Source organism: Lipophrys pholis, assembly GCF_963383615.2.
Source record: "Lipophrys pholis genome assembly, chromosome: 14".
Taxonomy (NCBI): Eukaryota; Metazoa; Chordata; class Actinopteri; order Blenniiformes; family Blenniidae; genus Lipophrys; species Lipophrys pholis.
The window spans coordinates 6,921,367-6,947,628 of record NC_137633.1 but is presented as its reverse complement, the minus strand read 5'-3'; the positions used below and the strand labels follow the sequence as shown (position 1 = coordinate 6,947,628).

The window sequence follows — 26,262 nt, the reverse complement described above, 5'->3', positions numbered from 1 at the left end:
GGAACACATGTACAAACAACAAAAAAACTTACCCTGTGATGCGAGGCAGCGTGTCAGTCGAGAAGAGGGCGTGGGGTGGCTTGTCTCGCTCTATCAGCCAAATGGTATACTGCCCACTTTGTCTGGGGTGAAGGAATACGGCCATGTCGAAACTGCAGGGCCCCTGTCCACCCCACAACCAAGGACTCATCACCCAAGGGCCGCCGAATGCTGAACTGTTCACCCAGAGGAACTGACCTGTGTAAGAGAGGGGGAAAAGAGCAATACATATCAATAATTATGTAGCAGAAAATATTGAAAAAAACCAACATTTTATAATCTCAACAACATCCCGTCCTGATACAGTATAGTCGGTTTGTACAAGGGAGTTTTTGAGGCAATGGCTGACGGATGCTTTAATTGAAAATGTATGAAATAAGGGCTACTTTGAAAGTGAGCAGCCGACGACACCCTGCGCTAAAGAAAAGAGAATGTAGCTGGTGAGGAATCAAAGAACATTTTTATGGAGCTTTGATATCTAGTCCCATTTCAGTTTCAAAACTAATGCAATCATTCGAGCAGGAAGTTCATCAGAAGCTCCAACTTCTGTGAGTGCATGGGTGTGAGGGAAAGCACAAAGAATCTGAACTTGAAAGGAAGAAAATCCAATTTTAATATATTCAGGTTAAAAAAAAAAAAAAAAGAAATCTTGTTGAGGAAGGATCTGGATTAAAAAAATGCACAGCAGAATTCTCGCTGAAATAGTGACATTGTGTCATTCAGACCAGCCCATCTCAGATGCTACACCTGATGGAGTTTGAATGCTAAGAGGATATGAGGAGCCCACAATGCTGGGGACACAGGCACAGAAGTAAAATGTGAAAGTATACATATCATTCCATCAGACGACAGATGTATTTCTTTTTATTTCCTTTCTCTTGTAGACTGGCTCCATTTCTTGCCTGTGGATAATGATGGTACCAGCCTCCCCAAGGGTCAGGATGTATTAAAATATACTTCTCTAACTGGGGCACATGTGTCTCCTTGAGTATGTCACCCGTTTCAGTTAAACAGCTTTTTGCCATTAGTTGTCTATGCAATTTGTATGTTGGTACTTATGAAACAGAGGAGAGGCGGAGAACTAAGGCTGAGCAGAGTCTTGAAGTGTGGAAACGCTGCAAACAACTTTAAATCTAGGTTATTTCGTTTTTAGAATAATCCCGAATCATATATAAAGAGGATTCAAAGGTCTGATATCAGAAATGACCAGAGTGAAACGTTGGGCTCAGGCGAATTGAAGTCAGATGACTTCAGTCCTCACAGTTTTCCATTTTTTGTTCATTATCGTTTTGCAGTATGAATTCTCTTTTCGCTGTCCAACCACATGGACTTGTGCATTCCCAGCATCAATCTTCACTTTGCCTGTGATAAACTTCTGTTCTTATCTGTTATGTTGCAACCGGGTTCCTCCAACTTTCGCTCTCATCTGTATGTTGTAGCTGAGCTCCAGCGCTTGTCCTCGTTTCTCCTCCCGAGAAGCAGTTTAGAAATTCTCCTCGTCCCCTGAGACCATCACCAGACAGCTTTCTTTTTGACAGGTGAGTGAACAAATCTTGATGTATTGATCTTCCAGTGGGGTGGTCAATTTTGTCTTGCCCGATCGTGCTCAGGATCCAACTTATCCAGTTTCCACAAAGTACTTTGGAGTTCCATGTCCTTCCCTCTTTACAAACTTTCAGCCAAGCCATGATCTGTCTGGAAAAGAGCTCCTTATCACATAGAAGGAAATTTGACTTTTTCTTTTTTTCTTCTGATGACGCGTTTCCAGCTCTTGTAAATGCTGCTATGATTGTCAGGTTTTTTTTTCCCAGAAACTTTATAGATCATTACATTATCAATCAATTCATCAAAACTATGGATCTGTCAGACACATGCAACTGCTACTTTAACAGAAGAATAAAGCAAACCTACAAAATTTTGGTTTGAATGAAAACAGAGAACTTGAACTCTCCTTCTACATCCCAAAAACTTCTGATACCTCCTATATTATAAACAAAATTCTTCCTTTGGACCCGTCCTATTTCCACACTGCATTTGTACTGAGGATCTCACGTTATCAAACATGCATCATTGCCTTTGCGTGTCTTTGTCGAATCTGATTTCATGCACATTACTTCCTTTATTTCCCAACTGTCATGCATGTAGAAAATATTTCAATAGGTGCAAACGATTCATTTCCATCCTGAAATAAGAAATTAACAGACGGGGCAGAGGAGTCTATTTGTGTCTGCGTTTGCATAAAAAATAAATAAATAAATAAAATTGGCAAAAGGCTTTTGCTTTTTCTGATAACTACTGTGCTTCCTTATCATTTGAGGTTGCTGGGAAAAAAAAAAATAGTGGAGTTCAAATTAGAGTGTTCCAGTTAAGCCTCATTTGCTCTCACTTTCCACATTTGCATTTATCTTGCAGAGCGAGTCTTGACGTTGTTGGGACAGAGGTTGGAATGCCTGCAGGTTTGCGAGAGATGGACTGAGTGACTTTATAAAAAAAACACACAGCAGTGATTGGATACAAGGGTTTTGGGGCTTAACCCAGCAGGGCTCTGGACCCAGAGGCAGAAACCTATTAAGTTGTGTTTCCCAGCCCTAATAAGATGAAGAAATACTTGTTTTGGGGGGGTTAGTTACCAGCACAGTACAAATTATAACAACAAACTGCAAAGAGAGATAGACGGTAATTGCATTAGTTTGTTTCTGCCTGGGCTTCACCTGCCTAACAGAGCCTGATGCCCTCATTTACTGCATCACAAGGCCTGCTTCAACTCACTGTCTGCCCCAATTTGAATAGTACAGGATGATTACAGATGGGGAATTAGGCAACAGAGGGAGATGCTGCTCAGTCGCATTAAACAAGAAAAGAAAAAAAAAAAGAAAAAAGAAAACAAGTAGCTGTAAAATTAGAAAGATTAGAGATAGATTATGTTCAGTAGGACTAAAGACATTCCCATTGTCATTGATTGTTTCCCTTCTTTTCAAAATAAAAGCAATATTTAGTGCCTAAAACTGTACCCAAATGGCTTTTTTGATCATTGAATGAATGACTTATTTCAACTCCACCCCCCTATTGCAAAATGAATGCCAAGAACCTGAAAATACTTGACCTGAAAAACTAAAAGAAAACAAAACACAGCGCAAATGCTGAGCATGGGAAATTCGTCATCTATGGACCAAATAATTTAAATAGGTTCCTAAATGTTATGAAACAAAACTTAAAATGAGGTAACAAAAAAAAATAAAAAATGCTGGATAAGGCACAAAAAATACAGAAAAATAGTTTGGAAGCCCTAATTAGTTAAAATTGCAATCCTTTAGTAATATGAGTGGGTTTCTCAGAAAGGCTGTGTCTTTCTTATTTTTCATGAACCGGAGTCAAGATGAGAGGAAGCTTGGCACTCCATAAAAGACTGACGAGGCAAATAGTCCAACTTGAGAATAACACTCAAACAGCCCGGAAGATTTGTTCGACTAAGAACATTTTAAGAACCACGGATGAAAAGCAATGTTAGATGGCCCAGATCACAAGGCCTTCAGACAGCATTAAGAAAGACACGATTTTATCATATAAATCATTATATAGTGTCAGACACACTTCTGTCAGTCATTATCTGTGAACATCAGCTTACACGCACCAAAGCAAATTAGACCAAAAGAAACAACCTGCAGAGATATTGACCTCTTCTTAAATTAGCACGTTCATTTACGATTGACAGAACCGCCCTAGAAAATTGTCCCGTATTCCAGACAACCATCACATGAACAATATCTACAGACTTTTGTGCAAAATATGCTGCAATCCAGGGCATGCAGTCCTCAGACAAGGCTGTTTTATTAAAAACGCATTGCCAACCCTTACTCTGAATATATTACAACAGCATGGCTCAAATGTCAAAGAGTCTTGAGTATTTTATAATGTGTCTCTGTTCTTTAGTTTTAGACTAGTCAGAAAAACAATACCGAGCCATCCGTCTGTCCGTCCTCTGTCCTCGGTTTTTTTTCCTCGGCCACGATTGCGACAGAACTGGAGCTTATTCCACTCAGCTCTGAGTAAAAGGCAGAGCGAAACTTGGACAGGCTGTCAGTCAATCACAATCCACACACAGATTCACACCAACAGAAAATTCAGGACTGGCATTTCGTCTGAACGTGCGTCGGATTGTTGGTGACATACTGTCATGTTTACAATGGCCAATAAAGGTCGCCATGAACTTGACATTATGATGAAATGAGCGGCACATCTGTTGTTCATGTTTCTAATGCCGGTAGAATTGCAATCACATAAAAATAAAATACTTTTTTTTTTTTTACATATGAAACTGGAAGAATTACTTTAAGATATCGCACGTCCATCATGTCCCATCATTCCTCCTTCTCTTCATAGGTTTATAGGAATCCAGTTAAAAAAAAAAAAAAAAAAACATAAGCAAGAAAACGTGAAATACATTTGATAAAATGCCACCGTCATTGGGAGTGGGAAATGTCATGCTGTGGTTTTGTTGCATGTCATTTCCCAGGAGACGACCTGCGAAGACTAGAAGTGATGTCATTTTTACCGGGGAACGGAGTTTCTTTGCTGTCAATATGTTACAAATTCTCACTCGCATCGTATGTCTTGCTTTCTAAAAACAAAAAACAAAAAAAAAAAAAAATAAAATAAAAAAATTGAAAACATGCTTACATACACACCCTCATAAGAATCAAACCACAAAAGTCTGGACTCACCAAACAGTATAATACCAGGCACAAAGCTTTCTGTACGTCATGCCAACAGTGGAGATCCAGCCAAATTCATTGCAGGGAAATATTCGTTCAGTGACATTAGATTCTGGAAATGATGTTTGAGTCAGTGGAGAGTGAAGAATATACACGTTACAAAAAACCAAACAAAGCATTCCATACTAAATGTGCATGATTATTGTATAATGCCGAATACACCCAACGCGCTGTATAATCATTTGTACTTATGGTGTTACTTGATCACTGCATTTCTATTTCTAAAGAAGCCGCGCAGCCATCTCTGTCACAATAGTAGACAATCTGTTTCCACCTGAGCTGCCAACAAAAGACGGTGAATTTAAGTCGAGTCGTATATCTATTTTGATCAAAGGTTTGCAGTTACTGGTAAAACCTTTCTGAAATTTATACACAGTAAAAGTTTTGACTTTTTTTAAGTTTATTTTGTTGTGCATTTAATTCTTCCTTAAGCTACAATTTCTAAGAATGAGTGTATCCTATGGAAATAAGCCATGAACACACTTGGAATAGATTTTAATTGGTTTGGAAGGATTAAAGAAATTTGAAGGCTATTTTACACATTTTGTTTCTGTATAGAGATATATTGGTAAGTATATTGTACATCCTAGAAATGTATTTCATTAGTATAGGTATAACCATATACAAATTATTAAACTTTGGAATATCAGGGTTGTATTGATGGGTAGAGAATCACAACGCTCCAAAAAATTGGCAATACAGCAGTATTAGAATGTGACAAATATTATTCTGTATCATTCACACCAATTGAACCATTTGACCCAACGGGAATGTCTTTGCATTGTGCTATAGGTGTCTGGCGTCCCCTGAGGAATCCCACTGAGGCTCAGGGAAAACACACAACACTCTCATAACCACCCCGCCCAAATACCCCCCCCCCCCCAGCCCCGCCAGAAGTTCCTGACAAGGAACCGTGTTTCATTGAGGTGACGGCACGAGCCACTGCTTTCCAGTGCCAGGAGTCATGGAAGTTAAAAAATGGAATAGTCTGAAAGATCCTTGTTTCACATTAGCCTTCTGAAGACCATGTCTGAGTACCTGCTGGTAATATTCAATAATTTGTTCTGCATCATAAGAAACACTGGGACTATGAATATTATATCTTTCCTCCACAGCTATTCCACCATCGACGAGGTGTTCGCCGAAACAATTACATGACTGTTGCTCGAAGGAACCTCCGATAACCACTAATCTATTCCCTTTTCTTCTTTTCTTTGAACCCCGGGCTCCACTTGGACTCCAGTTTGGCTTATTTCTCCCGCAGTGAATGTTCTTGGTCAGAGGCAATTTGCTGCTCATCTGTGAACTTCAGATTTAGTAACTCCAGCTTAATCAACAGCTTTTCTAAAATGGAACTTGATCGTGACTCCTCGGTTTGAGGCGAAGAGCCCCCTGTTACTCCATCCCAAAAGCAGGTGCAGACACTTTTTACTGCAAAGTGATAGTTATACGGCGTCATTGAACCAAGCTGGCAGTGTTTCCTCGCTCTCTGTGTGGTTAAAGATTCAATCAACGGATGCTCTTGTTGACATAGCATACCAAATCAGGCCAACTGTTGGTGAGAGCCCAATTCCCTCAGATAATAAAATTGCAGCTAAAGGCCCGAGAGAAGCAGGAAAACAAACCATTCAAATTGTATTCTCCTCCAAATCCTCTTATAGCATATTGCATTTACCCGGAGCCAGTACAAGCTTTTTGGGGGTCCCAACAATTTGACTGCCGCACATTTTAATTTACTACCCATTCAATCCCACATCGCAGTGACACGGCTTCCCCCGTCGAGAAATGGAGTCAGACGTACGTTCTGCATGCTGATAAAACACCGCCTTGTGATGACTTTTTGTCAGTGGTCTCCTTTCCGTGCTGAATCACTGCCACTCCGATTTCACACGGAGATATGGTGTCAAGTGAATGTTTTTGTAAATACACACGATTGAATTGTTCTGTGGCAAACACATCAATTAGAACATATACAAAAGTTACTCCGGGGGCCACAGCAAAATCTGGCAAGATCATTAAAAGCCTCACTGGAAGAAGTGTCGTTCTGGATGAAGTGGAACAGGTGATTACACTTTTAAGCCCTGCATTGCAGGATGGGACAAACGTTTTTTTTTTTTTTTTATTCTGATTTCTTCCATGTTGTGTCCAACTCCTGTTCTCAAGGTTTAGAGATAGAAGCAAAGTCTTGTGATGCCACGGTAATGAAAAGGGGGTCCACCAGTAGACACCACAGTCCTATTTAATAGTAGGCATTTGTGGCCCCAGCGAGAGCGAATCCTGGATAGGTCAGACAATCCCACACTCCTACCGATACACAATTTCAAGTTACCGAAAACCTTTTCACAAGACTTCGATTGAGGGAGGAAGCATGAGCACCTCGAGAGAACCTGCACGGACAACGAATTACCCACTCAAAGACCTCGGGCTTGAAGCAAACCTTGAGTGTCTTGCTGTAGGGTGAAGGTGCTAACCACTACACTGCCAAGCCAGTGGTCCAATTATATATATATATATATAGAGAGAGAGATATAGGTTTGATCTGATGTTAAGCAAATAAAAAGCTCTATTTGAAAATGCTTTGCAATTTAGATATTGAAAAAATAATGCCACTGAAATTAGCTCCAGTTGACTGTCGGGTGATTAAAAAGGGTATAGACTGGATGGTTATTGTCTTCAGCTTTAATACCAAGTCCATATAGAGGAAGTGGCCTCCCATGAATTTTAGCCTGGGTGGTTTGAGGAGGACAGGCTGAAATAAAGAAACCAACACAGGCTGAAAATAGCAAAAAAAAGAAAAAAAAAAAGGAAAAAGAATCCTCTACAATAAAACATCTTCTCCTATTTGTTTGGGGGCAAAGGGGAGATGAACTGCAGCAGATGTCCTGGTGAGAGACAGACTGTGTTTTGTACGGCACAGCAGCAGCCTGGTCATTGAACAACTCAGCATGCCTCGGTGCATTTATGGTACATTGGTCACCCTCGCCAGTCAATGCAATGTGTGCGCGTTTCCTGCAAGCTGATCAAACTTTTCTGTTTTGTTGCAGTTTGCCACACTGTATAGTAATAGAACAATGTCAAGAATGCATTTGTTGTTGTTTCTTTTTGTCTGCCTTTCACGTGAGATGCTTTTTGCCAAGGTTCTTTTATAAAGTGCAAATGCAAACATGTTTCCCCCATATTGTAGCCACATTACATATAACTGTCAAAGGAAATGAGATGACGGAGTCTGCTGACCAAGCGGAAAAGTCCAAATTGAGGGACAGATAGTGTTGATAGATGGATGATATTTATATTTACACATAAAAAAAAACTCTTCGGGGCATGAATCAGTCATCCCTACTGCCTAATGTAACACATACACATTCACCTAGGTAACCATGGAAACTAAAGTCCTGCACAGTTGTTGTCCAGATGATAGCATTTGCCATAAGAGAATGAAACAATGTCGATGGCGGAGGACTTCAGATAAATCCAATTTCCACATTGATTGGAAGATTGAAAACCAGTGTTATGTAACTTACTGAAAAGAAGGACTTGGTGTTTGGAATCCTGTTTCCTCTGCAAAGTACTCAAGCCTTCTTCTCTAGTTATAGAAAATCAAGAGTTACACATTTCAAAGTAACATTTCTTTCGCTTTTGCCTCATACAGATATGCCTGTCTTGATATCATGCACAGAGCTGTGTCATTGTAGTGTTGCTCAGTATGTCTGATTTGCTGTTTGAATTTCCTCTAACTTACACCAGTTGTTTGCAAAGGAAAATGCTACGTAATCTGAATGTCGGTGGCAGAAACAAATTCATGAATAACAATGAGTAGCCAAAAAGTGGTTGAGATAAAAATCAGATCATGCCGAAAGCAGCAGCCCGGCTGCAGGAAAAAAGGCGAATATAAATGTTCGGGCATCTTTCATGTTGATAGGACTAATAACGCCTTCCTCCGCCAGTAAACAGGAGTTGGCTGAGGTAGTAACTGAGGTGGTAATGGGATAACAGTTGCATGTTACTCGATATAACAATTGGCACTGTTGAAGATATACACGAAAGTAAAAATAAATAAATAAATCATGAAATCATTAGCTATTTTCTTTTTTGTATGTCCAACAAATTGAAGACAATTGACCCACGGCACCCCTGTCAAGATCTCAATGTTTGACTAGCGTTTCCTACGACTGCTTTGCATACTAACAAAATTAAAATACACTCTACCCTGCAGCACAATCAGTGTGATTATTGACTAAAAATAAAAACTGCAAAAAGGTAAATAAACAGTTATGAGTAACTGAATAACCATGGATTGTTCACGGGCATGTTGCCCATTGTGAGTGCGACTCACTCTGATGTCTAATGTGCATAAAAGCACATTAAATATGACGCGTGGGAGTTATAAGCGTCGCAGTGTTTGGTTGTATTTTTATTTCACGCTCTAGCGAGTTTTTAAAAATGGAATGGCTTCTGATGACAATGCAGCGCGCTGCAGAGATGGAGAGGGCGCGATCCCTCGCGAGTGGCACGCAGATAAGCAATCTGGATAACAGTGAGAGGAATCTTTGGTTATCTCGCCACATGATTCGGTTCCGCTTCTTTGTGTCACATTTTTACCCTCAGTTCAAAGTGTTTCTGGATTTAATAGAAGTAAAGAGAGTCCCTCTGTATTTTGGAATTTCACTTCAGTTCACTTTCTGCAAAAACTACTGACTCGTGTCGCCCTGCCCACTGAGCTGCGAGGAAAGCATAAATGACACCGAAGCTAACTGGATCTGATGAAAGGGTCATCGTGGGACTCGGCACTCAAGACAGATCGTGACTTTTGAAATCTGAGTTCTTTAAAGCTAATGACGCTTTGAGCATTTACATTTGAGCAAATCGGCGGTAAACTTGTCAAACATCGACATCATTACTACTGTGAATGACACAAGCGGGAGGAGCGACACATCAGGGATGTTTAAAAGTTTACATGGCAAGGCCAGCTCGTCAACCAAAGACTCAAAAGGAAACAAGAAAAATGATCCGCCATTTGTAATACAAACTGAATAACCCCGTGTGCTCGTTTGCTATGATATTGAAAGAAGTATCACTTGTGAAGGTAGAATAGTGTGTCGGAGTCAAACTATAGTATTGTCACAGCCCTGATTTGCTGTAATGACGGTATTTGGTGAAACATCATAGAAGTGCAAAGACCCAATTTATTTTTATCAACAACCAGGGTTCGTTGAACCTCCTCAGTCATCTCGACTGGAAATCTCTGCCACTGTGTTGTCTTTACGAGGGAGGACAATGCACTCATAAAAATATTCCAGCTTTCTTTGCAAAGCTAATTATCAAGTCAATAAATTCACAACCGGGGACTGTTTGGGTGAACACTAAACACTGTTAGAGCGTACATTTCGAGCCCCAGAGGACAACCTTTTTTTAGTCTCATTACAAATAAATCAGTTTTATATTTGGATATGACTGACCTGTTTCGACTAAACCGCCTCTTGGGAGAAATAATGAGCAAAAGAGTCAAAATGACCCAAGCTGAAGTCAATTTATTTCAGATGATTTGAAAATAACAAGATAAACACACACGCACACAAAGCAAAAGTAAAGTAATAATAAGCTCTAAAGACGTTCAACACCAAATCTTCTTGGCTTGACTTCTCAGCCTCTTCTTGGTAGACAATGTTTGGTGTTTCTAGATCAGCCACACACCTCTGTGAACTGTGTGTTATCTATTTGGTTTGTCAATGGAGGTTTTCCCTCTGTTAGACATCAGCAGAGGATTGGACTAAATTCTCACTGAAGTATCTCAATGCGTTGGCCATATAATGGTCTTGGCCATCTTCAGAAGTAATTTTCATCTTGACACTCGTCCTTAATGGCGGCCATTGCTGCTGTGGTCAAGGGAAGTCACCACTGTGGAAAATATTTACACCACTTGTCATTCAGGACACAGAATGTCAAGGATATCATGACACTGCTCTTCAGTAGAGATATGTTCATGCATATAAGTAGACAGAACCTCAAAGCAATTGAACTGGGTCAACTGGACTTTAGAAGACATTCTGGCCCTTAACCAAGTGGCTTTATCAATTCTAGACTGGCTCGTGTTAAGACAGAAGATTAAATTCCTTTGAGGGTCCTCAGTGGAAGACATGCTACAATTGTGAGTGGACGTCGTGATTGGAGGATGTAATTGAGTCGGCTGTGAATTGAAGATATCGCTGCACTGGTCGTCATTGGAGGATACTCTTAAACTGCTCCTTAGGTAAAGGAGTGTTATGGTGGTGAGTTGAGGTCAAAGGTCATCAGTGGAGGATATCTCTTTATTGGCCATTAGTGGATTAAATCTTTGCATCAGTCAGTCAATCATTGTCCTGAATTGGCAACGTGTAAATAACATTTTTGCACTAAATGTCAATTAAGGGTATAAATGCCAGAGTATTTTATTTTGTATTTGGTCTCTGGGCTTTATTAAGAAAGAAACAATTGGAGTCTTTCAACCATATAGATGAGACAATCAGAGAAGAGATGAACAGAAGTCACAACATTTGCCCAATGTCTGACATGAATAAAGAAGGGATCATTCAGCAGGTCATGCAAACCATTCGACAGTCATGAACACAATTATTCCCTCTTCATAGCTTGATATTGGTTCTGTGGCAGGTGATTTCCCCAAAGAGTTCTCTTTGACAAACTAACCAAAATTGTGAGAGACATCAATGTCGATTCTTTCCCCCCGCAATTGATCATTAAACATAAGTGATCCATTGCCTCTGTTTATGTGTTCATCTTTACCAGTCCACGTGACAGTGTGATAACAGTTTTCCCGAAAACCCCTCAAATATAGCATTTTAGGTTTTTTGCAGCATTATTGGACAGAAGAAATAAATGGAACAACATTTGGTGCTGGTTAGCCGGCTCCTTGTCGAAGTAATGCAGTTTGTCCTCCAGCGGTATGTGGATTCTTACCACTTAATTATCAGGTCACCTTTAGGGTTTTCCATACGGGAGCTCTGTTCCATCATTAAATCATACATAATCCTGGGGTTTATTAACAGTGAGGAGATTAATGACTTCCACAGCCTTTCAACAAGATATATTCATTTGACTTGACTTGTTATTCAGCAGTTACTTCCTCCAGTTACTTCCTCTGCCAACCATGTCAATCAAGTTCAGTTTGGTCATTTTAGAGGGTATGCTTATTCTTATTTTTTATTTTTCACTCACTCACATCAATGCTACAAGTCGGACTGCTTTTAAATAAATGTCTGCTATTTCTTTCCCCGGTCAGAGGCTAAAGTGCTGGAAGATCTGACTCTGAAACTGGCAAACTGAAAATGAAGAAAAAGACCTCGGTCAGTGGGAACCGCGTAGTAAAAGACTGACATTAGTAACTGCAGTGCACCGTCACAAACTAGAAACCCATGCATAAAAGTCAGACATGGCGGGAACTCTATCTCAAGGAAAAACTAACATTTTCTTCACTGAATTCTGAAACGACCTCTCCTAAAACCACAAAACCACCGGTTGTAAGTTTGTTTCCTGCAAGTGAGGCATCTGGACACACAACACATTCACCAGAAATGTGTTTTAATAGAATCTCAGGCCCTATTGACACAACAACGTTTCAAGTGAAAAAGCATATTTTTGGCATTTTCGTTTCAGAAAAGGTTTGTGTTTACACAGCAGATTTTAGAAACGAATGTACGTTTACATGGAAACGGTGAAAACCTGAGAACGATGTAGGACCATTAGTTGGTATTGTTGTTTGTTTTTACAACGAAACCTCACACACGTGCTCGGAGAGAACAATACGCTACAAAACATTAACAATAGGAGTACACTGACATTTGCATTGACAGACGTCCGAGTTCCAGGTGACTATCGACTGGGAGGCATACCGCTCTGCAGGCCGCCATTGTTGTTACTATCCATTTACAGAATAACTATTTATTATGGCTGTGGCACGCATGCACAATTGCAGCGCTTCAGATGAGTTGCATTTTTCTCGACCACAGGTAGACAAGAGTTGGAGCATTGTCTAAAAGTTCCACCTTGGGATCCGTTTACAAAAAGTTGTGTTTTCAGTGGCTCCGAGCACCGTTGAAAGAATGTCTGAGCCTCATTAGGTTAATTGGCAACCCGGTCAGGAACACGACACAACACCAGCTTAGAGGATTTAGTGTGGACCTTTTAGAGAGGCCAAGACCTTTGTCTTGCAGGTGTCACAAATTATTTGTAGCTTTCACAATCCTCCACCCGGTCAGACATGCCGTGGCTGCCTTGGGGCTATCTGCAGTGAGTGACTGCTCAGGCCGTGCACAGCAGCATGGAGGAGCAGCCAGCGACACGAGGACAAGCAGCTTAGAGAGTGGTCTGCTTCGACCATGTCATGTCACCAGGCTCAGCCCGGTAAACAACGGAGGGGTCGGAGCGCATTGGTAGCGATCTAAAGAAGGTTTGCACTCATTTTGGCCTGAGGGGCCCAATGAGCTGACTCATTAGTAGACCCAAGTCAAAGAACGACCACAGACAAATGCAGCCAGTGGGCCTTTCACCAACTCTGCCAACAATGCCACGGGGCCATCCACTGGGCTCTAGGCTGCTGCTCAATGGTGTCATTTGCAACAGGTGCTCCGCAGAACGAAACGCGAGCGACAGTATTCCAACACCGTCAGCTGACGAGTTCCGTCACGATATCAACCCTTTTCAATGGGAGCAATTCTGCCACTTGGAGTGGATAATTGTAAAGTGGATGACTGTATGATTTCATTTATTTACCTTCCCTTTCCGTCGCTTCTCCTGAGATGACTCTACATTTTATGTTTACCGCAGTCAGAAGCCACTTCTCCCTGTGCTGTGTTTGTCTCTTCAATCACAGGCCGTTAGTGTTTTGTCTAAACCATTTAAAGCGTGCACAGGCAGCTCACCAACGTACCTTTTTTTCGAGCGAAGCACAAACAATATATTTTCATGAATAATACGGTTCATTGCAGCATCAAAATTGCGGTTTATTTAATTTATTTACATTTGCATATGTCTTAGTGCTTTTTTTTTTTTGTTTCTTGAATGTACCGTATTGAAAAGGAACTACAGGGACTGGGAAATAACTGTACATTTTGCAATGATGGGGTTTGTGCTTGAGCCATTGGACTAGTGCCTCAAAAGTGACTGATCACAACAAATCCAGAATAATGTATGTAATGCACCCACTCTGTGTAAAATTCCTGGACACAAAGCTTTGCTGTGCATGCAAACCTGCAACAATACAACCCCATTTTTGAAGGACCAGAACAAAAAAGCTTTTTCCTCTGTAGGACTACCATGTTCTTGGTAGAAGAGGTACTATAGCCAGTGAAGCACAACAGTGTAATTTGAGAAATTTCTGTGATTTTCCTTTGGAAGTGCCTGTGTTTGTTCTAAACCAGTTGATGTTCGTGGAAGTTAAAGTATTGAAAAGGTCTGGCTGGTTTGGGGAAAAGGTTTTGTCATAGCGAAAGTACTATTGATCCATCTTTTTACTGATTTTGTCCATCGCAGAGCAAACACAAAGAAACCGGAAAGCACATTCCTTTTTCAGTTTCAGATCCTGTTCTGTGGAGTTGTGTTAATATAACTCAACAGGATTGCTGAATTACATCTTAATAAAGGATTAAAAAAAACTAAACTTCAGTCTCTTTGACACAAACCACTTCCTATAATACTTTAATGCTGATCCTATTAACGTATTAACATCTTCTAGTTAACCAAAACAACTGCCATGTTTCTTAAATTTAACAGTTAATTCGGAAGTAGTATAAACAGCTTGTACAATCACCTCAGTGGTTAATCATTATCATGTCAACTTTCTAGAGACAAATAAGACAGATTTGAAAACATACTGATGATTTAAAATCAAAGGAATTAAAAGTGTGGTTTGGTTTATTGAGATTTGAGTACAAATCCATTTTTAGCATCAGTTTCACATGCATACCAGTGAGCTGTCACACTCAAAGCTAAAGAGTAGTTTGTTTTCCAGAGTATAAACGAAGAACTGCTGCTCAGTCGCAACTAAATTCAAGAAGAGTTTTCACGTTGAGCAGGACGAACCGCAGGCTTCTTAAACACACCAGTCAAAGCTATTTTTTATCCATTAATACTTTCCAGATCGCTCATATTTCAAACTCCTGATGGCTGCAGACAGTCCAATATTATCTCAACGGGGCCCAACCAGTAAAATAATGACAAGGTTTTTACAAAATATAAATACATCTTGCAAATGATTTCATGCACATGAAATGTTTTAAGAAACAAAAATGAAATCCTTCCTGCCACACAATTTCTCTTCAGACCAACGTCAGCTAAAGGCTTTCTGCTGCCTGATGATGGCATGTACATTTTCATAAACTCACTTTCAATGCATAGTTTTGATGCCAACGCTTTCTTTTACAGGCCATTACGTTGTGGCCATCTGCTGTTCAATTTAGATTTTTTTTTTCCTTCATTCTCACCACGCTGGACTGCAGCCAGAGCGTCGATGTGTTTTGGGTTGCAGGAGAAAGTGTGAATACAAGTTATAGCAATCCCAAAACTGACTTCTAACAGGAACAAAGTTATTCATGAAGGCATTTTCGGTGCTGGGTTCTGATAGAACAGCGCATTTACTTTCAAGCACTGTGAACTATTAGGAATTGGTGGATTTTATTTTTCTTTTTATATATCCTTTCAAAAATAATGTAGTACTTGCTTGTGCTCAGTTTAAAACACTGCTGAGATATTAAATGAGTAAAGCTCAAACGATCCAAGAGAAATCTTTAATTCGAGAGAACAGAAAGAGCAGATCTCATTATCAAGCGAGTTGGACGTGAGGTGAAGACTTAATTATTCCTCAGAAATAGTGTTTGCTTTGGATTCTGAGAGGCAATGATGCTTGAACCAAATCTGTGTCTGTAAACATGTTTATTTTTATTTTCAATAGAGGACATTAGATATGCAATATTATGGTGCAGCATACAAGTGTTCATATCATTATAGGAAGTGCACAGTTACTTTAAGTTAATCACAAAATTAGGTAGTACAAATTAAGACTATATTGGGCCATCACAGCCCCAGCAATAATAGGAAACGCTTGCTGACTGGCAATAAAGTGAAGGGAGAGGTTTTCTTTTTCCTCACTCTGTTTGTCACTACAGAAATACTCGGAGCAGTCGAGCTCGATAGTGTAGTGTTGCTTTTCACCGCACAAGTAATCCTTAACCAAAACTGGAAAGCCACAACATTCATCATTTGCCACTGCGCTTTACAGACACGAGTGTAAGAACTAAAGAGTTGCTGGCACTGGCGTCCTCAAAATAATTCATGTTTTCCATGTGAGAGTGGATTGTTGGCAGCGCGAGCTGCAGTCGTCTGCCACAAAGCGGAAGAAATTGTCTTTCACTTAGTCTACAAATAAATCCCCAGAATAACACAAACCAGTTCAATATTGTTTTCCTTTTGCTGTTTCAACTTTGGTTCCTGTGCAGTACTTTTTTTGTGTGGAGAACAACACACACACACAAATTCGAAGACAAAACTTTGCGGGAGTCGATACTGAAGGGAGAGGTAGAAAGCACTGAATATAACTCCAAGAGCAGAACAATTGTTGCAGTAAACCTTTTATTGACAGCTTTTATTCTAACAGTTACAATTTAATCGATGATCCCTTAATTCTAAGCAAACTAATAAGATCATCAATACTTATTAAAGCAACACTTACAGCTGATAATCTGCCGTCAGATATAAGAAAGTCTGTCTGATTGAGGTACCTATAGGTAAAGGGGATCTTTTTTTTTTTTTTTTTTAATTCAGCCACCCCATCAAATAGTTTCATTTACCAGTGAGCAATACGATGCCAAATGTATAGTTGTTAACCTAAACCAGGGTATCTTCCCAAAACTCATCAATGGGGAATCTCAGCAGGTAATTTCACTGCCTACACTGAACCAGTAGTGGCTAAAGCAAAGTATTTTCAGTATGACATCTGTATCAATAAGTGTGGTTGTTTGTTATTTTGTTTCTTGTTGGTCTCTGTCAATTCTTTTTTTTTTTAATTTCTAACACTATAAATGGCGAGTACGCGGACAATTGTTGGTAACTGTCAACTATAAAACGACCAAGTCCCAGGAGAAATTGAACTGGAGTCGTGACACTCTGGAGGAAAACATTGTTGTTATTGTCCATCTACTCGAGCATGTGCAGAAAAACTATTTACTACGGCAGTGTTTCAGAAAAGTTGCGTTTCACCCGTTTCCACGGGAGACGGAGTCCCGAATGTTTTCAAAAAGGTCCACCATTGGAATCGTTTTTTAAAAAGTTTCACGTTCAGTGGCTCGGAGCGCTCTTATTGCAGAAACAGACGCCCCAAAAATGTCGGGCAAACAGGGATTAGACGTCGCCACAATGGAAACCACTTAAGAATGCTAATGCTTTTAACCATGACGTTTACGGTCCTGTTCCTACTCTACGCCATATAAATGTATTTGTTTTGGAGACATACAGTATAATAAAGTCTTGGTCCTCTCAAGAGTGTGTACAGTAATTTGAGGGAGTGACTTAGAATTGACCTTTCCAGTCATTGCAGTGTGACAACATGTTATTCCGACATGCTTCCAAGCTTACAGTGTAGTCAATAATCAAAACGCTCAGCAGCGCTCATACATTCATGCCAACAAGCCTTGGGCAAAAGGATTTATTTTGCAAGCTTGTTCCTGATAAACACCGGCTACAGTGAATATGGATAACCTCCATCTACAAATATTAGGAAGGTATTAGCATTTCTAATACCCTTGTCAGAGCTTTTTCTGTTCCGTCTCTGCCCTGTTTTGATAGAGGGAAGCTCGTGTTTGAGGGTTGTCAGAGGCCAGCTTTTCAACGGGATTATTTTCCCTTTGGTAGTCGCACACGGTTGCCGGTGTCAGAGAAATTCCGTACACAGTCTGGAACTGTTGCAGTTCAACTGCAAAGTGGTCTCACACAAAGTCAACCAGTGAACTCAAAGTGTCCGGATAACCAGCGACTTGTCCCGACACAATTATGTAAAATAACCTATTAAAATTACTGCGATAGAATACTGGGGATCAAATACCAAATGGAAACTAAGAAAATGATAAATAAAAATCCAGAGGCATGTTGAGAATATGAGCGGCATCAATTTACGCAATTTACTCTGTCTTGCCTGGCAAGTAAACTCATGATCCAACAGCTGAGGGAAATATGTAAAGAACTGGGACACGCACTGCCTTTGTAGTCGAGACAAAAAAGAATGAATACATAAATTAGTGAATCCTCTGAGCGGGAGAAGGCACCCGAGTATTCATTAAATTAAAAAAAAAAAAAAAAAACATTCCTCTCGGCAACAGATATATAGCCAGTGAAAGTTACTATCATGAAGTCTGTCGGAAGGTAGATAAGATAGCTTGTTGATTACTTCCCAAGCTAATGCAGATAATATCTCTCTGTGTGAATTCCTTAAGGCGAGGACATTATCTGATTAAGGAATATTACAGCCAGATGGTTGTAATAACTCTATTAGGTGTTGAGCCGATGGTCTTCTGCCATATCTTTCTCATCCTCGTTTACACCCACGGCCAGCCCTCACGTGTTTGAGTACGGGGGAGAAAAGTCTCAGATCTGCTTGGTTATGTGTGGTGGGGGAAGAAAAAAAAAAAGTACCGTCTGCATTTTGTGTGCATGATTAATTCATTCGCCCCGACAAGAATTAATTGTTTGTGTTAACATGCACGTGTGTAAGAGTAGCATTGATAGACTGGAAAGCTGCTGAACTTCCTCACTGTTGGTTGATGTTCTGGTGTGGCAGGCTTGGTGTAGAGTCAGCCTCTCAGCTCGGTAAAAAAAAAAGAAGTGGGCAACGCGATGGTCGTGGCGGGGATGGGCTGATGGATTGCGATCCACTGAGGAAAGTCAACACTCCCTTCCCATGCCAACACCTTCTGCCTGGCTTGCTCGCAGGGAGGGTGTTCAGAAATCCCAAAGTTGCTCTCAACAAGAGGCTGAGTGGAGGCTGTTCAACTGACACAACACAAGTCGGGTCCCCGTGCGTTTCACTTTAGGATTCGCAAGGAAATGAGAGCCGCATTTCTTATGTTAGTCGAGGTGCTGAACGAGGGTGTCGAAAAAGAGTTTAGTAAATGCACCGACTTACTAGTCTACTACTAGACTACTAGTAAAATACATTAACAAAGTGTCCGTTAACGCATTTTGGTGGCTACTTCCCAACTCTGGTACAATGAGCTTAGACAAAGTATTTATATTACATCATGAAATCACTGATTAGAAATTAGTTTTTGTCCAATTTGATCTGTTGGAATAAGACGAATGAGGCCGTATTCAATGCATGTGTTTTCCCTTTTAGTTTGCTTTCCGAATGAGCTGGAAAGTAAAAAGAAAATTCAGTGGCAGACTGCAGTGATGGGGAAGAATTTCCCAAAAGGCAGAGCTGGTTCAAGGCATGGAGAGGAACTGATTTAATCACAGTATGAACGAAAATGTAAAACCGGCAAGATTCACCACAAGTCCGCCTGACTCGTCCGAGGTTACGTGGAAATTGAACTACGGAGAAAAGTATACTTCTCCACACGCCTATGACAATGTCTTAAAAAGTAGAGGCTTTTGACAGAAACATGCTGAGTATTGTCTGTGCTGCGCTGGTAAACTTAGGAATGGATAAGATGTTAATTGTTACTGATCCTCCTGTTAAATCACAAAGCCTCACCCAAAGTATCTACGGTAAAGAAATGAAAGTACCACAGTGAACATCCTTGTTCTTCATGCCGGTTTGGTATATATAAAGTCAATCATTAAAAATAAAGTCATCTAATGCCTCTAAGTGAACTGCCGCAGTCACGACACTTGACATCTCATTTTACTTACCGTTAATTAGATAATACTTTTAAAAATGTGCACGTATTCTATTAAATTTGAACATACTTGCTTGAAAGTTTCCATTTTATTCAACATCATTCGTTTCTGATCTGTGCGTTGGCCTTCTGTGAGAGAACCATGATCGCCTGTTTATTTGCAATTACCTCATTTTCTTTTATATTTCTAAGTATTTATAATACATATATCAACTTGCAAATAAATATTTCGAATTTTCAGTATCAATTTCGGTCATTCCATGTGTATGTCCGTGTGCAGTGTTCATTTTGAAGCCATATTTATACACGCCAACCTTAAGTAGACGCGGAGTTGCCAGGGTATTTCATGTTCCTACTAGATAAAATGTATTCTACACAACATTTGTTTTTCTTGTTTTCAAAGCTGAAGAAACTTCAAACATGAATGTGTTTGTGGGCTACCACCATTGCAACACATATGAGCATCAGATATCTTGTGCATCCGTGTGTGTTCGTTTGTGTGTGTGTGGGACATTTACGCAGGCATAGTACGCATCGCTGTGGCAGGGGAAAGGAGTAGTTACACCAACCAGCGGGAAAATAGGTCAAGCTGTTCAGCTAAAAGCAAAAGCGGGAGATAGTCTCGACTCGATTGACTTTGAGACGAGCAAGGCAAAAAAAAACAAAAACATATCAAACGTGTCTCTGTGTCTCTGGCTCTGTAAAAGATATGTATCAAAACATTTCAGAGAAGGTCTCTGGGACCTTCACATTTCGTTTTTTTTTTGGACGTCGTTCCACCATTTAAAGGTTGGATCAAATTCTGCACGCCCGCTTCTGGACAGATGGACATTCGATATTGGATCAAACTGTGTCTGATACATATGGAGGTTCTGTGGATGACTGCGATGGACCATTTCCAGACTCTTCTCTTTCAAAACCCTCCTGTCTTTTTGATTAGTGCCAGTCTGAGGAAAGTGGGTAAATCATCAGTATTGAGTTGTGTTCAGTGTAGTCTGCGTTGCAATTCTCTAACCAATAGGTTTTCGTTTTTTTTGTTTTTAGAAAGAACATTTTTGTGGCTGTCTTTTTTTTTTTATTGTTGCTTTGTTTTTCACTCGTGTTTGGACTTTTTTGTTCTTCACCACTTCACCAGTTTCACAAAGCTTTACACCATCAGTCCCTTTCACACACCATCAGTCCCTGTCTGCCATACAAGGTGCTCTCATACCAGGAAGCAACTTAGTGTTTGGTGGTTTGCCCAAGGACACTTTTGCACATGGAAAGGCAAAGACTTGGATTTAAACGCCAATTCTGAATTTGGAAGTCAACCTACTCAACCAGCTAAGCTAAAGCTGGATGGATCTTCTCTGGTAAAATCCTGCATGTGCTAAATTGCTCACGCAAACAGATTACATTTTCCATTTGCATGCACTTTGTGGGCGATTCACTGAGAATACCTCGAATGAGGGTTTAGCATGCTTCTCGTTAACCTCAGAACAATCCACTAGAAACGCTGCTACTGTGGTCGTTTGCTTGAATTCACCACGGCGTGATGAAAAGTATCTCAGAGTTGAGTTCGACTTGTCCAAGGGGGAAGTCATTAATCATATCCTTGAACATTACAATGAACAGATCTGAATTTGGCCAAATCAATAAATAACAAAAGTAAAATATGGAGAATTATCAGACAAAAAAATGTGAAATTCAAAATGCAACAGAGAAAATATCTTGTAAAAAAAAAAAAAAAGTCTGCAAACAAAATTAGAGGCAAGCCAGCTGAAGAAATGCCTCTCATCAAAAACAGATTCCATGAGAAACAATGCAAGGATTTACAGAGGCAGTAAGTTATACTGCGTGATGTACCTTAATCACCCAGCATACCGTATACGCACAATTGGCAATAATACACGATCTGGAACAGATGCCTGATATTCCACATTAATGAAGGCAAACATCATAAATCAATGTTGCGTCAGAACTGATCCTCAAGTTCATCCAGCACATGCTGTATGTGCAACCCTTCAATAAAACTGGTCTAATGTGTCAAATCTAGTTCCTACCTATGTGAAAGATGTAACATTTTGTCCAAAACCTGTACTGGACTTCTGCTTGAAGGCTGCATCAAATGTCCTGATTACTTATTTGTAAATAGTATAAAACTTTATCTACACCCAAAGTGTTTTAGAATCCTCAGTGGAGGACAACTAAAGCCCTTCAGCAGTGTTCAGATTGAAAAAAGATTAAAATCAGCGACAAAACAACCCCTGAAAAGCAGCAGCCAAGTTTGTGACAGTGGATAGTTTAGTGATTTTTTTTTTAAATTATTTCGGAACAGCTGGCAATGTGGGCAACAACCCAGCAGCCCAATGGCCATTTTAAACTGGTTAAATCACTGACGACCAGGAGAGTGGGGGTGAGCAAACAAACATTGGTAAATCCAAGAACATTTCGGTTGGTGACACATCTTGTTTTTGCCGCTGATATCACGGCAGTATTCCATTTGTAGATACTACAGGAGTAATGCTTCTGCCAGTGGAGTGCGGCTGAAAAGATATGCCAGTTTCAAAGGCTGGATTTTCACCCAAGATTTATAGTTTCTTTCATGCTCCATTACATTTGAGTTCACATCCGTTCATGAGTCCATCATGAGCACACCTGAACTGTGACACCGGTTATGGATGCCTGAACTTCAGCCAAGCATAGGCAGTAATCGAAATATTTGGAGGAAGATACTCCGTCATGATTATGCTGGAGATCATCATACAGACAGATTTTGGTGGGGAAAAAACAAGTCTGAAAAGGATTCTATTTTGCTTTTTCAGTTCAAAATTAGAACAAACTGAGAAAGCGACGTGACCTTTGGAGAAGCAGTTCAGGTTAAGGTTTTCAGTCGTGGTGATGATAACAGGAGAAAAGCAGCTTGAAGTGAAGTAACTGATCTTTCCACTTCCAATACCAGGTTCATCCATGATCGGGTCATGGGAAGCTGGGGGCCTGCACCAGCTGATAGTGGACAAAAGGCAGGATTCATCTTGTACATCCAAAAGGACAAAGAGGAGACGCTGTGCAAGGAATGCAATGCAGCTAGAAGGGGGACATGCAAAATCCTTACACATGCCAGCAAGTTCAAACCAGAAAACATCCAATTTTGGCAATGGAAAAGCTGTTGCTTCCATTTTTAATGATTGAGATTAAATGGATCCAGTGGACTGATGAATTGTTGGATGCAGATTGAATATTGACTTTGAGCTACACATTGAATAAAAGTTGGATAATGCTTGAAAAACTACATTGTACTGACAGAAGGCGGTGCCCATTATGATAATGGGTATCTCGGGTATTCAGGGGATTTCTGCACCATGAATGCAACTACATACCATGCTGAGTGGTGTTGCTCCAAAGAAATTGATTGAAAATATCAACTTGACATGCACTCTGAGGACACACAGGCAACGTGAATGGGATGAGAAGGAGCGTTTTAGATAGGCAGAGAGTCTCAATGGTAAATTTTGGCAAAAAAAAAATTTAAATTCCAAGAACACCCCTAGTCCTTTGGATTTTTCTATTTGCTCGCACTTTTCCCTGATAAACTGTCAGAGCTGTGAGCACCACGGCTCAAGGGAGCCCAAGACAATGTTGCCAAGGGGGGATGGTGGGGGTGAGGTAGCCCATTCCTGCAGGCGGCTTTGCTGGTGCCGAGAGACACCGCGGGGGAGGACTGTGGTAATTTAGAGGTAGCCTCCGCCACAGAGTGAAATCAAGACCAACAGCACTCGGTCACGCTCAACAAGTCCCTTTGTTTATTATCAGATGGTAGCCATCACTTCGCACCATGGGTGACATCGCCTCCGCCGCACGTTCACAAGAGCGGCGGTGTCATGAGAGGGAGGAAGGCCGGTGAGGGTGAGAGGGAACGAGAAGCAAGCGCGAACACACACACACACACACACACACACACACACACACACACACACACACACACACACACACACACACACACACACACACACACACACACACACACACACACACACACACACACACACACACACACACACACACACACACACACACACACACACACACACACACACACACACACACACACACACACACACAGAGGGTATAAGCTAATTTAATTACGCAGCTATCCTGCCAAACAGGCGCTTCTTTTAATTACTGGAGGCTGCACCCTGCAAAGTCGCTCACAGCTTGCAGAATAAGAAACTCAACATGGATTTCATTAAGTAATGACTGTGTCATATATGTCGGCTGTAATAGAACAAGTGACGAATGGTACAAAGTCAGAAGTTGATTACAAACCAAAAATTGTGGCCTTGGATATAGAAGAAGAACAAAAAACAAAGCAGCGCAAGCAGGAAACTCGTTCACCCGGTTTCTTGTGGGTGAAGCTGGGTTGTTAGAACTTACAGTACATTGTTGCTGTGATGGAGAGTAGAGAGGACCGGGTGTGTCAGTGTCAGGCTTTTGTGTTAATAGATCTTAGAAATGAGCAAATATGAGAAACATAACAGCTGAAGTACAAGCGAGCAGACACATACAACAAAAGCAGGTTCCACATGACATGCCAGAAAGAGCAATTACAGTTCAGCTGTCCACAGTGATAACTATTAGTGGAGAGTATCGATCGGCCGTCTTTCGCCTGTCAGGGCCAGCCACTGCCGCATTTAGCATGAAGGAGTATAGCTGTTCTTTACTCCCACGTACATTACATTACATTTTAGCCACTAATCTTGATTGTAAGGCACATAACTGCATAAACAGTATATATATATATATATATATATATATATATATATATATATATATATATATATATATATATATATATATATATATGCATGCACGTTCCAGCTCGATGACTGTATCAGTCATATTTTAATCATGTTTACCATGTAACGGCGCTACTGTGTGAGCCCCGTAGCTTGATAACATGTCAGAGGGTCCGCTTTACGTGATGCACCTGAACGCATCACTCAAAGCTGCATTTTAACTTTTCTACTGCACAGCGTATTTGTTTGCAGAAATAAATTTCTCTGGACTGTTCCAGTAAATATATATATATATATAACAGTAAATGGTCAATCTATGTGTCAACACAGGAGGTTTTTAGATACAGTGGAAAATAAATCAGATTCTAGATTCAAATAGCAGTGTACTTAATATTGTTATTGGTGGTAATCATTTATTGTGTAACCATTGATGTGAAGTCTCGTGTTGGTAGTGGTGTGTCAGACCATCTTGTGGGCTATTGGGATGGCTGTGGCTGCAGGTTCAATTCCCCATCTCCCCCTGTCCACATGTCAAAGTGTCCTTGAGCAAGACACTGGGCCCCAAATTGCTCCCAATGGATCGATAGAGCACCTTGCGTGGCAGCCAACCTCCATTAGTGTGTGGATGTGTGTGTGAGATTAACAGTGTACAAATGCTTTGGGGACTGCTCAAGCAGTGGGAAAGCGCTGTGCAATTCAACTTACCATTTTTTTTGTGTAATTTTAAAGTTAGCTTGTATATGTTGTGGTCAGTTTGTTGTTTTCTTTTTATAGTAACATCAAATTGCTCCGTTTCCTGCTTCGTTTCACTGAAAGACTATTTGGTTTCTTTTTTTTATTTGAATCAAAACACGCAATATAATTTGTCGACATGTCTCTATTAGTAGTTAACATGAATGACCTGCAACCCACAATGAATAAGGCATGCGTCTACGATACAGAACAGGGTGCTCAGGCACAGCTCAGGGCGAGTATCACTTCATCAACATGGCTCATAAACAAGACGCAGGCCTTTTTTATTTCTTTTTTGTAATATATTCTGTCTTTACAGGAGGCTATATATTTTTTATACACGAGCAGTGAGCCAAGCCTAACCCCGGAGGCCTAAATCCATCTGTGTTGCTCTCTGTTTTAATGTGCTCCTCTGAGAGCCACTCATCCCTTTCACCCCCCTCTGCATCTTCACTGCTGTCGGTCCGTTTCTGTCTGTGGGAAAAAAGAGAAAATGTGATCGTCATGGTAACTAAGCCTACTTGCGCTGACACAGACGCTGACAAGGTGTAACCAGCAACAACAATTCAACACGTCCGCAATACCAAGAGTTTATTAAGGGGCAAAGGTCAGGCACTTTTGGAAGTGGACATGTTTTCCTTCTGTCTATAGCCAGTGTTATATATTATCCGTCTCTCATATTATATCTATCTATCTATCTATCTATCTATCTATCTATCTATCTATCTATCTATCTATCTATCTATCTATCTATCTATCTATCTATCTATCTATCTATCTCCCTACCTACCTATCTATCTATCTATCTATCTATCTATCTATATATGAGAAAGAATCCTATAATGACTAGTTTCTAAAAAAAAAAAAATCTTTATAATGGAAAACAAAAGTGACTATAAGACTATAACTCCTCCCTGTAAATAGCATTTGCAGTTAATTTCATTCGGACTATTTAATATTACTCAGTCTAAAATGAATCTGAAATGTGAAGAATTTCAGAACAATGGAAAAGCAGAATGAAACCACTAAAATCAGGTCCAAAAACCGCTAAAAATGGGATGAAATGTT

General features: G+C 40.3%; 1 protein-coding gene across 1 annotated transcript in view; it reads right to left on the bottom strand.

Moving 5' to 3' along the window:
* Nucleotides 1-26,262, bottom strand: part of alk (ALK receptor tyrosine kinase) — a gene marked incomplete at both ends in the record, with an annotated part of 444,001 nt that overhangs the window by 187,024 nt on the left and 230,715 nt on the right. The window contains one exon of the mRNA XM_080479669.1: nucleotides 33-237. Within this exon, the coding sequence (XP_080335795.1) occupies nucleotides 33-237 (205 nt within the window). The remainder of the gene's footprint in view (nucleotides 1-32; nucleotides 238-26,262) is intronic.